This window comes from Odontomachus brunneus, unplaced genomic scaffold, assembly GCF_010583005.1.
Source record: "Odontomachus brunneus isolate Ranch 3 - 2012 unplaced genomic scaffold, Obru_v1 Obru_scaffold_001, whole genome shotgun sequence".
Classification (NCBI taxonomy): Eukaryota; Metazoa; Arthropoda; class Insecta; order Hymenoptera; family Formicidae; genus Odontomachus; species Odontomachus brunneus.
Window position 1 is genome coordinate 3,843,047 of NW_022639451.1, and position 14,760 is coordinate 3,857,806.

At 41.1% G+C, this 14,760-nt stretch overlaps 1 protein-coding gene across 1 annotated transcript in view; it reads left to right on the plus strand.

Annotated features, from left to right (window-relative positions):
* The window catches only part of LOC116846463 (probable chitinase 10), a 43,784-nt gene that overhangs the window by 26,211 nt on the left and 2,813 nt on the right, over nucleotides 1-14,760 (plus strand). Inside the window, exons 2-9 of the mRNA XM_032820331.1 lie at nucleotides 9,182-9,263; nucleotides 10,041-10,201; nucleotides 11,431-11,668; nucleotides 11,903-12,082; nucleotides 12,362-12,485; nucleotides 13,108-13,417; nucleotides 13,841-14,267; nucleotides 14,479-14,696. Coding sequence (XP_032676222.1) covers nucleotides 9,182-9,263; nucleotides 10,041-10,201; nucleotides 11,431-11,668; nucleotides 11,903-12,082; nucleotides 12,362-12,485; nucleotides 13,108-13,417; nucleotides 13,841-14,267; nucleotides 14,479-14,696 — 1,740 coding nt within the window. The remainder of the gene's footprint in view (nucleotides 1-9,181; nucleotides 9,264-10,040; nucleotides 10,202-11,430; nucleotides 11,669-11,902; nucleotides 12,083-12,361; nucleotides 12,486-13,107; nucleotides 13,418-13,840; nucleotides 14,268-14,478; nucleotides 14,697-14,760) is intronic.

The following is a 14,760-nucleotide window of genomic DNA, read 5'->3' on the forward strand; positions in this document are numbered from 1 at the left end:
GAGAGAGAGAGAGAGAGAGAGAGAGAGAGAGAGAGAGAGAGAGAGAGAAAGGGAGAGAGAGACAAGTCAAGGAAACTCGAGACGGAGATTTACACGCCTCGAGATTTAAATTAGATAGCCATGAGCGGTTGTATCGAATTATTTAAACGAGCGGCGCACGAGCGCGCGAGAGAACAAACAAATGGGAGAAAAAGCATCGGGACATTTTGCATTAATCGGCGGTCGTCTCGTGGAGAATGGGCATTTGCGCGATTTGTCACCTCACTTATGAGCGACACATAGGAGTAAACTAACGTGTAAGCGAACGAGCGCTTTCACTCCGTGGATATGAATACATCGAACTTTTACGGAACGCTATGAGAAACGCTATAAAGATAAATTCGCCGCGACTTTTCTGCACGAAGCAGAATCGAAATCGGCTTTATCGCGACCAAAGATACGCGAAGCAGCGAGAGAAAAGACTCAACAGCCACCATTTTTCTCTTTTCTGCAGCGAGTCCGACGCAAAAATCGTCGCATCTCGTGCGTGTCTCTTCCCTGTCCTGAGGAAGAGGTTCCCGACGAAAACCATCCCGATATCATCGCGATTCCTACGTCTCGAGCACGGCATATCCGCGAGATTTATGCCGAATAGAGGACCCAGCTCACAGCATTCGCATCCGTCGAGAGAGAAAGAAAGAGAGTGAGAGAGAGAGAGTGAGAGGGGAAGAGGGGGGGAGAGCGGGATGAGCGAATGCTCGCGCGGGAGGCGAATCGGTGTGGTAGTAGCGGCAGTAATAGTAACAGCGTTGGTAGTAGTAAGAGGAACGTTGGAAATGATCATCCTGCCGAGTCACGGATACTTGACTGGCTATATAACACGACGGAGTCGTGCACCGTGGCAATACGGGCCGTTCTAAAAGTCCGGCATAGAAATCTCTCGGTTCGCTCTCTCCATGCACGCGGCACGGCCAGCCACCGGCCGACGATGCACCGCGCGTCGTCGTGCATTGCGTCGCGTCGCGCCGCGGTGCAACGAGAGAGTCGCAGCGCGCGCAGCTGCATGCAAATCTCTGAGCGGGGACGCGCTCTCTTCTCAACAGCGCGTCGGGCATTCATCAAATGGGAAAACATTCTAACCTAAAAAAAAAACAGAGAGAGAGAGAGAGAACTTTAATTGCAAGGTATTAACTCTTGTAATCCTATTTTTGCACACGGAAAAATACATACTGCATTCGAGTAAATGTTACTTATTTTAAGCACTTCAGAATCCTATAAACCCGCAAATCTATCTCATAAGCTCATAATGAGCATCAATAATTCTGTTGTAAAACTGGCAGAATTGGCCAATAGCTATTTGCTGGTCACAACGGAATTAATCTGAACTTGGTCACCCTAATTAGTCAAAGTTACACTAATTTTAATGGAAGGGAATTCTAGTCGGTTCTAGTTAATGTCTCCAACAATGTTCTCGAGATTGGGAAGCACCGGAAAAATCAGAGACTTTGATGTGAGTGACGTTAATCTTTGCCGCGCATCGGCTTAATTAATTAACTAATATGAGCGAGCTGACGACAGGAGGTCACCAGCTAGGAAGTATAACGTGGAGTCGCTCCCACGTTCTTAAAAGTTCCGTGATGCGATATCGCGCGCTACAGCACAATGAAAGATGAGATGAGTAAAGATTAGAAGGGGGCTTGGCATCAGAGGTACACCCAAAAAAAGAATAATCTCATCCTTAGCAGAATCCTCTTATATATTAGCCTCAAGAAGATTCTTCTAAAGCTTCTTCTTCAAAAAGAAAGTATTCTAAGTATAATATCTTTGGTGAGGGAAATTTTTTTTATCTACAGTACAAATCTTAGTAGAAATTTCTTTCAACAAGAAGACATTCTGCTTCAAGTAAACATATTCCTTTTGATTCGAAAGAAAACGAAGTTAGAGTAATAGTAGATTTCTGATTCATTATCGACTTTATTAGGGGAATACTTCGTAAAGGAATATTCTTATAGTGTTCCCCTAGAATACGAGATTATAACAAAACAGCAAATAAGGTTCTTTTTTGGCTATAAATATAGCCAATATATATAATTTATATAATTTAGAAAAAAATCTAAAAAAATTTAATTTTCCTTCTATGAAAAATTATACTTAAAAATATAATTATACAGTCATGTAATTTTTTGTACGGAGAAAATTAGATTTTTTTTTAGAGAAAAATGTCGCTGTGACGGCACGATTGTGCGAATAGATAGTGAATATAGAGCAACCGTTTCTCGTTGTTCAGTCGTTCACACGTTCGCGATGACACTTGTGCGAAAGATAAATGACGTTTAGAGACACGTATGAAATATACAGGGGATTCATACAGCAAGAGCGTAATTTAGCTTGGCCGAGTTTTAATAGCAGATCCGTCGATCAGCCGTAACTCTTCTTTCATCCAGTACGTCTTTCGAGGCGCCAATAATTGCAGATCGATTGATCATTGTTAACGAAGCGATTCTCGCGGATTGAGTCTCTGGCTCTCGACTGACTAACGATATTTAGCCAATGTGACACAAGATCTAGTTTCCAATATTAAAAAGAAAGAGAAGGTTAACGAGATCTCATCTCTCGTTTAAATTCGAGCGTTCCTTACCAAGCGCTTTTTCACAGGTGGAAAGACGTTGCTTTTCCGGCGAACTATTATCGATAGGAAAATGGCACGTATAAGAAGATTTAATAAAGCCGGTCAACTTCGTGCACGTACACGCGCTCGGCGGTTGGTCCAAAGTGAAATCGGAACAAAATGATTAAGAAGATAATTGCGTTTTCACTTTATCACAGTCATCAGAGTCACAAAGTGCCAGTTACAAGCTCATTACGAATGCGTCCTCGGAAATGCCGATCCTCCGTCTGTTCTGAGCCGCGGCGAGATAATTCGCGGTGTTTAGAGTCGCGGCTCAACGTGTCGGAGCCGCGTCTTAAAATCGGCGAAAGGTGCAAGACCACATGGGCCGGCGGAGTAGAAACTTCAAGTGACACGGACGGGTCGTAAGAGCCCGGTGTAAACGTCGATAAAGCTCGCCGGCCAATAAAGTCGCTCTCGATAAAGCAGCGTTACACGTCGAACCACGGCTCTGGCGAGGAGTGCGAAAAGAGGAGATTTCACCTCCTCGGGAACGAGTCCGTCTCCGGCATAAAAGCGGAGGCCCATCGCGGCACTCCGCGCTGAATATCATTAAATGTCGCCACGTCGCGTAATGATATTCAACGCTTCTCCACGGTTCTCGCGAGGTTCACGAGGTTAAGAACTTTCCACCAGGTTCGTGGCCGGAATGGCCGATCGCGTATGCCACTTTGAAGAGGAAGCAGCAGAAGAAAAAGAAAGATTCCGCTCGTCTTGGTCGGCCGTGGCCTCGAAAAAGAATCGCTGCTCGAGTCCCGCTTTCCTGTCGTTTGCAATAGCAATTAATACGAGCGAGGACGACCGCTCCTAGTCGGCACACTATCACGCGGATAGAATATACGGATCTTGTGGAAAGAAGAGGTGAAAAAAGGAAGGGGACGCGATGGAGCGTAACTTCCATCTTGATCTCACGCGCCACAGCCGGGAGTGAAAACGTAATTAGCGTGTGAACAATCTGACAATCTTGCCTTTATGATCGCGCATCGCGATCACGCCAGCAATTATCCCAACAAGCGCTTTAAATATCTCGCGCTCCGTTCGAAATTCGACCTAATCGCGCGGCGCGAAATAGCACGTGCAACTTATCTCGTATGTGATTTCATTATCTATTTGTTAATAACCAAAAAGATATAATCTTATTTTTTAGCAGAGATCCTCTTATACATGATCTCAAGAGGATTCTTCCAGAACCAAGAGAAAACTCTAACATTAAGATAAAGAACTGCAAAGTGCTTGCAATTAGAGTTCTTATTTCCTGTAATTTTATATTTTAAGTGAGAACTCTTATCGGGATAATATTCATCTTCTAATGAAGTAAACTATTAATTGGAAATCTACCAGATGTTATTCTAACTCTTCTTCTTTTAAATCAAGAGAAATATATTTACTTGACGCAGAATGCTGTGTCACTAGAAGAAATTTCTACCAAGACTTGCACAGTCGGCCGATTAAGTGTAGCAGCACTTTTCCTCGATGAGTTTTGCACCGCATTCTATATTCAATGAGAAAAACGTATCTCATGAGGATTACTGAAAAACAAATTCTTCTATTGGATACGGGATGTTCTACGAAATTGATCAAAAGTGTCACTACACTTAGTCAATCGACTGTACTGTAAATAAAAAACGATGTTCTAACTTCGAGAATATGTGTTTAGAATATTTCTTTTGGATTCAGAAGAATCGTCTTGAAGCCATGTATAAAAGAATTTCCGTTAAAGATATGATTATATCTTTAAGAGTATTTTTCCAACATATGTTCCATCGCTGTTTCCCTCTTTCGCAAGAGGAGGGATTTTAATTTTATTAATGAGAATTGGTCACGTAACGCATTATGGCTGAAAATAATCTTTATCATTCTTGCGAGAATGTTTAAATATTTATTGCACAGCTTTGAATTATAGATACTATGAATATCATTATTAACGCAAGTGCGTTAATGTGACTTCAAGTCACATAACAGTAAATTAATAGTTCTCGTAGCGATAAAGTGATAAAAATCACTCAGAAGTTATCTTAAATCACAAAGAAACGAGTGGCTCGCGCGAAGTCTGCGGAAATCTACGGATTGTCACGAACCGGAACCTTCTCCTTTGCCCGAATTTTAGGAAAACCATAATAAGGCAGCGAATCATTTTCACAAGCGCTTTCTACGCTGCTGGCTCGTTCTACGCTCGTTCTTACGTCTGTACGACGTCTAAGTCCCTAACGGCTACGTTCCGCAGCTATGCAACTATTCGCGTTCTGTTCTGATAAATGGATTGTCTGAACCGCAATCTACTTTCGCCATTTGCATTTCTCGGATACCAACGAAAATTGCTTCATATTGAATCGTTATCTGATATACATGTCGCCGCAGTTAGCAAATACTGTCGTTATAACGACACCGGTTTGCACCACGTGCCTCTTCACATACTTCAAAAGTCTCATATTATATTATCTGCACGCTACAATCGTGAAAGGTTTCTTAACCCGAGGCGAAATTTAGATTGTACGTTAAGCCTGCAAATGTCGTTGAACTTGCAGGCAGCGAAAAATCTCAATATGTAGCGTTTAGTTTCAGACTATCGTGTCTCTATGATGTTAGAAATCGTAACTTATTATCGTTTCCTCAGTGTGGACATTTAAAGAACTTGCTAACAACGTTTACCCGAGTCGAAATTTTGATTTCACATTAGCCCTGCAAATATCGTCGAACTTGAAGAACTAATAAAAAATCTGAAGATATTAGGAGCTTGCAAAAGTTTATTGGATTGTCGATGATTTTATTGATTCAAAAGATGAGTCATTTTACAAACTTGGAATTAATTGTCTGGGAGGTAACATTCAACATTTTGATTGAACACGATGTGTGTCCGTGCTGTTTTGTCATTAATTAATAAATAGTTAATTAATTAATAGTTAAGAATCCGACGAGCTTTTACAAACTCCTAATATAACATTATACAAGCTATTGACCTACCTTGATACTGCAGAAGATTGTCCACTGTTGTTTTCTTTATATTGAAGAAATTCGAAGAAGTTAAAGATATTCGAAGAAATATTCGTTTAATAATTATTTTGTCCAATAATATTTTTCAATAATTTGTTTAATAATTACTTGATTATTTCAATATATTCTAATAGAGAGAAAATTTTGTGATAAAAATTTACTATAAAATTTTGCAACCGAACAATTGATCGACGTTATACAATAATTGATTATCCTTTCATTTTAAATGTATAATTTAATATATTTTAGGAACTGAAATATATATATATATATATATATATATATATATATATATATATATATATATATATATATATACTATTAAAAATTTGCTATATTCCTAGCAAAATGTATTGTACTCTTTAGTAAGACAGATCTTATTGACATGACTATCAGCGATCACTCGCCTTCAAAGAAATATTGTATCTATTAAACAAATTATGTTAGTGCAACAATAACTAATAGAGGGTTAACAAGACTAAACAATGTGGACAGTACTGAGGTTTCCAACAAAAAAAATCAGAGAAATAATAAAGGAAGTTAAAGAATTTATTGCAAAAACGCGCGAATGTTACCCATATGTGAGACTCCCGGAGTCTCCAAAAAGATATCTTTCCATGGGCTGAAAACTGCCACAAAATCGCTATCACTCGATAATTTCTTGACACTTTATCGTTACGGAAATCATATGATAATTGACGATAAGTAAAGCGTGGCATTATTATATATTAATATATTAATTGGCAAATATATACCTGTGATTGGCAACTGGCTCTATTCAAGCTAAATTTGTGTAAATAAGCGTATATTAAATTATTTAATAAGATAAAAGATGTCTTAAGAATGTCTAAGGGGAAATAGGTAAAAGAACAAGTCTTAATCTCATCTCTTCCTAATTTTCTTTTTCTTTTTTTCCTTTCCTGCTCTTTTTCTTTATTTTATGGAAGTTTTGATGAGATTTGTAGCTCTTAAAAGAGCTGATATGAAGCTGTAAAGACAAAAATGACAGTTACTTTTGTCTAATAATGCTACGCTTCAATAAAGATTTTAAGTGAATTTCGGTGCAATAACAATATACTTGTAATAAACACAAGTGAAGAAAGCAGATATGAATAAGACAGAAGAAACATTATTAGACTGAAAATTTAGCGAGACATATTATATATTATTTTAAAGTCGGTATTTGTAGCTGTAAAATAATTCATAATCTTTGCTTGACAACGTAATTAATTACAATTTTGTATTCATAGGCCATTAATGACCTGTTTGGATCATTGTTTCTTGTATAAATTAATAAATGCGGATATAGTTTGCTGAGAATAATCGCAGATTTATGAAGCTACAATTACTTCATTAGTGACAATGGACTACGAATGCCGACTTAGATTTCGACTCGGGTATATTTTTATTCCCGGTAAGTTCGTCAAAAGACTGTTAAAAATATCCTATATAACAAATGGTTTGGTGTACCTTGGAAATATATGATGTATCGCTGCCTGCATCCCGCCGTCCTGCGTCCTCCATATTGATCTCCGATCCAGCCTCTAGCTATTTCGATGTAACACTGACACTCGCGCACAGACACGATTCAATCAAAGATATACGTATTGAACAACGCGACGCGACGAGAGACTAATTAGGTGTATCAAAAAAACCGATGAAATAGTTGATAGCAACGACAGATAAAGCACTGACACACGCGGCCCGTAGTATGCGTGTCGCTCGCCGCTCCGAGACTGAATGAAAACATATGGGAAAATCTGCGAGGCACGAGAATAAGTTTGATCTCCTAGGAAGTCCCGAATGTTTTGATTGCGTAGAGGAACAATAGATGACACACCGACACACGTTAGTCCGTTAGTATACGTTTCGCTCGCTGGCCCGAGACTGAATGGAAACATCTGCAAAAAGTCCGCGACGTATACCGTTAATTTGGACCTTCTTGAAGGTCTCCGATGTTTTAGCCGTCTGATCACGCGGGACTTATCGATAAGCGACAACTGTTGGCGATAGGACCGGATGTGTTTACATTTCTTGCTAATTGTTCTAGTACTTTCGCGCTTCACTCACTTTCTTGCAACCTCGAGCGCGTTATACGATATTTTGAATAAGATATTATAAGCGTGTGAGAGGAAAACGCTAAGAACCAAAAGTGTCTAAAGAAACTAATATGAGGAGTATAAAAAGAAGATATTAGTACTTTGGATACTTACATTTCGACTTGGAGACGAAAGGACAACGCTTGCTTGAAGTTTGCGACTCGAACAATCGAGTATTTCAGTTTGTGCTAATAGAATAAATTATAATTGCATTAAAATTTGCATGCGAATTTGAAAAATTCAATTGAGAAGTATCCGACTGTAATTCGACAAGATCTTTATAGATACAGAAATGAAAACTTAAATTGATAATAGTGGAAGAGTAATTATAATCAACAAAAGTAAAATTGAGTGGTATGCAATGAAGAATACGAGGAATAAGAGAGCGAAATAGGAACAACGAAAGTGTGAAAGTGCGAAAATTCTCTTCAATGTTCTCATTGTTTTGCACTTTCAAGCCTATCACGATCTCACGAATTGATCTTAGCTGCGAGAAAAGCAATGTAGCAATCGGCTCACGAAATTTCTACGTCAATTCGCGCGACTACCGATTCACTTCTCGCTGCTGAAGCTGAAGGAGCTGGTGATCCTTGCTCGCGCCGCCGTGGAACAATCCGCGATTGCACGGTAATTGATTGTCAGAACCGCAAACGACTTTCGCCGCTTGCCTTTGTCAGGCAGCGCGAGTACGAACAAACGAATACGTATTCTAAATTTCTCTCCCCGCCAAGCACGACGTTAGACGTGAGTACTCGCGACCGGAGAACTGTATCTCAGGTCTTTAACCCTATCGTGCATAGATAGTTACGCGCGAGAAAGAATAAGCGCAAAATCTCGCGCGAACGCTTTTCAAACCTGTCAGCGGTAAACGAAACAAACGACAAGAGAGAATTTGTAGTCGCTTGACAGAATTAAAACGCTTCTCATTAATATTTCTCGACAATTGAACGCGAACATGTACTTTTAAATCGGATCTATCACTTTTCACATCGCGCGTTTTAAACATAATCAGATAATATCAGATAATATAATGATCAAATTAAAAATAATCCAATCTAATTATCAGATAAAATGCAAATTTTTTATTTAATTATAAATGATCAGATAAAATAAAACAAATTAATTTAATAATTAAAAATAAAATTAAAAATGATTAGCGAAGTATAGAAAATACAAAGAAAGATATGTAAATATTTTATGAAAAAAAAATATATATATATATGATTTCCAGTACTTAATTACTTCATTAATTGGACGTTTTGATATGTAAATTTAATAATAAAGCTCGACATCGTACTCGATCGACTCTCGTCGCGGTTTTCAACGATGCTTGAACGAAAGTGACGCATACAAGTATGAGCGGAGTGCATTAAACTCACTAAACTCTCGTATTGTGTGTAGCCGTTGTTGATGCGCGCTATCTCCACCTTTACTTTCTTTTCAGATATCGACCAGCAGAACTACCTGGAGGCTGCTGCTCGTCTGCCTGGTGGTACTGCTTCTAGGCCTCCTCCAGCACACCGAAGGTAGCCTATAATTTCAGCGTTCTCGTCCATTTGCAGCGATTACCTGTCTTTTGTAACGATCGCTCGGCAAGTCGTGACAACTCGAGCTATTAACGTACAATCTATATCTCTTTGCTCGCGGACTCGGATAAACGCACACCCGCGCGCTCGCGGGGGCGACTGGTGCTGCGAAATTCCGCTAATGCGACGACTGGTCGTGTCGAGGCTCAGCTAATGATTCATTATTGATCGGCTATCGATGATTGATCAACAACGTAACGCGTTCTTTCACAGCGTCATTACGTCAGAGCCTCTAGTCTCGCGAACGGCATCACGGTTAATGATTTCTTCATCGTTCATTACGTAAATTATCCACCGATTCCGTCGATCTATCGATGAGACAAAGGCGCGGGCGCGCGTGGCGAACGATCGGGAGCAGAAAACGTTTCGAGCGAGGAAACGCGGTATTTCCGTTGCACCGCCTCACAGGCCTCCCACTTTCAACAAGCTTCCCAGCTGTTATAATACAATATTCCAAAAAGTGCAAAAGGGCCCCGTCGACGTTGTTGCGTCACATGTAAAACGGTTCCACGATAATCGATTCTAACGGGTGAAAGGCAGCCGCCAGAAGTTTCGTGGCAGAATGTAAGCGCGAAATCTTACGCAACATTGAAACACATATTCGCTCGCGCGTTACGTAATCGTCCGGGGTAGAATCGGCGCGATTCTTTACGTAATTATCTGGCGATTGTCCATCGGTATATGTGAGCGTATGTGTGCGCTTGTATGTCGCCGCAGGTGCGAGGAAGAGATTCCGCAGGCCGACGACTTCCGCGCCGTCGATCTCGAGCGATCAGGAGGTTTCAGCCAGTGTCAACAGGTTCAAGGTCACGCGAAATCGTGTCAGCAACAAGAGCTCGAAGAACGAGCTTCAACCCGGCAAGACGAACGACTACAAGGTAGGCGAGTGCTTGCTCGTTACGACCAGCAACGCGCTGATGACAACGATGTTATCGCGACATGCTAATCGCTTCTTGGAACGTCTGTATTTCATTCGCGTGTTAATTGCGCGTCTTTCCCCGAGCTGACGGAATTATGAGCCTCGAGGTTGTTCGCTTTACTGAGAGGATCAGCAACCGCCGCGACTCATCTGCATAAAAAAAATGCTCAGTTATTGCCGCGAAATTGTGCCGTGAGATTTTGCCCGCAAGCGCGGCACTTTCCGTGCAATTCATTCAAACACTCGAAGAAAGAATCGGCCAGTCGCGTTAAGCCTTTCTGTTCTTTGCTTACTTCTTCTCTGTCTTTTTCTGGCTTAAGGCTTAAGGTTTGGGAAAGAGATAAAGAGAAAAAAACAGGAAGCAAAGAACACATTGTAGATTAAACTTTAGCGTCTTTAGTTACTCGCATTTTTACACTGAGAGAAAAGAAGTTGGTGTTTGTCATTATATCCGCTAAATTTTTTGGAGTTGAGTGATTCGAGACGAGTGAAAAGTGACTGTGTTTTTACTCGAAGCGATAGTGAAAATACTGCTACTCGAAGTCGTAACAGTATTTCACTCAGATTTAAAATAGATTCTGACACTATATGAGCGAACGTTTTAGTCGATTAGAATGAACATGTTTCTGTCACGATGAAGCGCATCAGATGCAATTTTCTCTTCAATTTTGAGTGAAAATATTCACTCGACGATTAAGAGAAATCACGAGTGAAAAATCCTTCGAATTCGAGTGAATCGCGGTAGTCGTTCTATTTTTCGAGTGAAATTTCACTCCGAGAAATTTAGAGAGTGTACAAGAATTATGATCAGGAGAACCATGTATTTTTGTGGTAAATGTTATTATAGTGTTAGTAATAATAATGTTATGTGTATATTACTACTATTTTGTATAATATATGTATATTTATGTATATTACTACTTTTTTGTGAGGACAAGGAGATATAATTGGCGCCGAAAATAGCAATTTTTAGTAAGTTTAACTATTCTTTTCTTCTTAGAATACGTTACAAGAAACTTTTCGGACCAATATTACATGTAGTCGTTTAAACGCGACAATTATTTTTCATCGCGCGTCTTAAGAGTGATCGAAGATTACAATGTAACGTTATAAAAATGAACAATGCATCGCCGCCATTATCCGTTTAATTCTTCAGCATTAATAATTCCGTGTTCTTTTCGTCCACAGCTCGTGTGCTATTACACAAATTGGTCTCAGTATCGCACGAAGATCGGCAAGTTCCTGCCGGAGGACATTCAACCTGACCTCTGCACCCACGTTATCTTCGCCTTCGGATGGCTGAAGAAGAACAAACTGACCAGTTTCGAGTCGAACGATGAAACGAAGGACGGCAAGATCGGCTTGTACGAGAGGGTGGTGAATCTGAAAAAAGCTAACCCGTCCCTGAAGGTCCTACTCGCGATCGGTAAGCCCGCTCGAGTCCGCTTAGTCCTCCGCCGTAGTCACCCTCGAAGACCGCCGGCCACTAAGAGCGCGCATTGTAACTAAATTATCGACATGGCCATGGTCATTATTAACTCGACGATAACCACCGGCGATCCTCGAGGACATAGAACAAAAGAGCCTCTCGCGCAAATGCCGCTGGACGAAGTTGCCGTATAAAACCGCTTTTTTCCTCTGTTTCGTTGCGCTCGTCCAGGTGGTTGGTCTTTCGGCACGCAGAAGTTCAAGGACGTGTCCTCCACGAGATACGCCCGGCAGACCTTCATCTATAGCGCCTTACCGTACCTGCGAGACAGGAACTTCGACGGCCTTGACATCGACTGGGAATACCCGAAGGGTGGAGACGACAAGAAGAACTATGTGCTGCTGCTGAAGGGTAAAGACTGCCGCGACTCTCAAAGGGCAAGAAACGCGAATTCCACACGACTGGAAATGTCAGAGGCACGAGTGAGCGCACGTGCGGTGCATTGCGTTGTGGGTCTTCGTTAAAAGGCCATTAATGCCCAGTTTGTTCATTGCCCGTGGGTAAGACCCCGGTGTTAGGCGTGAAGCGCGCGGCACGTGCCGCACCTGACATTTTCACCGCGTGTTCGTGCACGTCCGTCACGTCGCAACTTGAATTCATTTCTCATCGGCTTTGCCCGTTTGTTCGCAGAGCTCCGGGAGGCCTTCGAGGCGGAGGCGCAAGAGAGGAAGAAGCCGCGACTCTTACTGACTGCCGCGGTGCCGGTCGGACCTGACAACGTTAAGAGCGGGTACGATGTGCCCGCCGTTGCAAGGTACGATATCGCGAATTTTCATGTGGAAATATAACAGAGATAAATTCATAGAGAATTCACGACACACAGTGGTTAGTAGTAAAAGAAATTTACAATTGAAGGAGTTGAAAATTCGTGTCGAAATGACGAAATCCTCAAATCGCAAACGCTACTTATTTTTAGACAATTCTTGGATATTGCTATGCATATTTTCTAAACCGTACTTTCTGTCCAGAATTTTGCTAAAAGATACTGCGAATTTAAACAGCATTGGCAGTGAAAATGCAATGAACGAGCTTTAAATCTGCTGTAAAATTATTTTTAATATCTGTTCAATAGTCGACACTCCACTTATTTTCGGCATTCTTACGCGGACGTTAAGGAGTATGGGGATTTAAAAAGAAACAAGTAAATAAAAATAAAAATTAATAAATCCTTCCATACACCCCTTTGATATTAGGTAGGGTCCGAACAAGGATGCCGAAAAGTGTGGTGAGTGTTGTAACGAGTGCCAGCTACTGGGTGTGTTTTTCTTCAGTTTCTCAAATCGCAAAGTTCTAAATCGCTGTGACACAGGTTTTTCGTTTCGCTCTTATCGACGTCGCGATAGTACTCGTATAAAAGAACTTTTTTGTTCGGTTAGTTACCTGGACTTCATCAATCTCATGGCCTACGACTTCCACGGGAAATGGGAAAGAGAGACCGGTCACAACGCCCCGCTGTACGCCTCGTCACTGGACTCGGAATGGCAGAAACAATTGAGCGTTGACAATGCGGCCACCATGTGGGTCAAGCTCGGAGCACCGAAGGAAAAACTTATTATAGGCATGCCCACGTACGGCCGATCCTTTACCCTTTCGAATTCGGCCAATTTCCGTGTACACTCTCCGGCTAATGGCGGCGGGAAAGCCGGCGAATACACCAAGGAGTCCGGTTTCCTCGCGTACTACGAGGTACTTTCCAATCTCGCGTTCGCGGCGAGCAGTATATGTCGAACATATGATAAATTATATATCGATATGTACACATAATAACGACTTCGTCAGTTAGGAGAGAGGAAAAGAGTTAAGAAAAGAATACGAACATAATTGAGTGTAAAAAATTGTAATCCTAAATGTTCCAAAGATCATAAGGACCTATGTGAAGTTAAAAGAGAAGAAGAAAGTTGTTGGTAGATATTTTGGAAGAATATAAAGACAATATTTTTACACAATTATAAAAAAAACGCGTTGGATTTTGCATTATTTTAAACGAACACAGTAATTTTCATTACGCTGTATCGCTTGATTATGTGAAAGACGATAAATTTGATAAAGAATAAGAATCCCGCTTTAATTAAAGTCTCTCAGATTAATTTGATCATTTTTCAATTATAGATTTGCGAAATGTTGCATAACGGCGCCGCGTACGTATGGGACGATGAGATGAAGGTACCTTATTTGGTGTACAATGACCAGTGGGTTGGCTTCGACGATGAGAAGTCCATCAGGAATAAGATGCACTGGCTAAAGAGCAAAGGTTACGGCGGTGCGATGGTGTGGACGGTCGACATGGACGACTTCAACGGCACCGTTTGCGGCGGGAACGTACGGTATCCGTTGATCGGCGCGATGAGGGAGGAGCTTAGGGGTATTTCACGAGGTTCCAGTGCCAAGGACATCGACTGGAGCGCAGTTGCTACCACCATCACGGAGACGATCATAAAGAAACCCGAGCCTTACAAGATCTCCGTTTCGGAGGTCCTCAGTAAATCGAAGAAGCTCCAAAAGTCCACGCAACTCGTCATCAACATTCCGACTCAAGGTGCTCCTTCGCAATTCAGTTCCTAAAATTCAGATTGTCTTTTTATATTCTGTGTTAAATACGTAAAAATGTTTTTTCTTTACGTGATATATATTCATTTTTTTAATATTTAAAGTTGTAATTGAAAGAGATACGATAGAGTTTCTCTTTCTTTCTTTACCTCCGTGGAGATTAGTGAAACCATAACGAAAGTTTTCTTACACATTGGCAGAGAGAGAAGCGCAAACCATTTGTTACTTGACGAATTGGTCGCACAAAAGGCCGGGAATGGGACGATTCAGTCCAGAAGATATCGACTCCACTCTCTGCACTCACGTGGTGTACGCATTCGCCACTCTGAAGGATCACCTGCTTACTGAAGGAAGCGACAAAGATGCTGAAATGTATCACAGATTGATCGCACTCCGCGACAAGAATCCTGATATTAAGGTCGCCATATATTTTTGCAGATTGCACAATATTTTCTAATGTCGTTGTAATCTATATATAATAT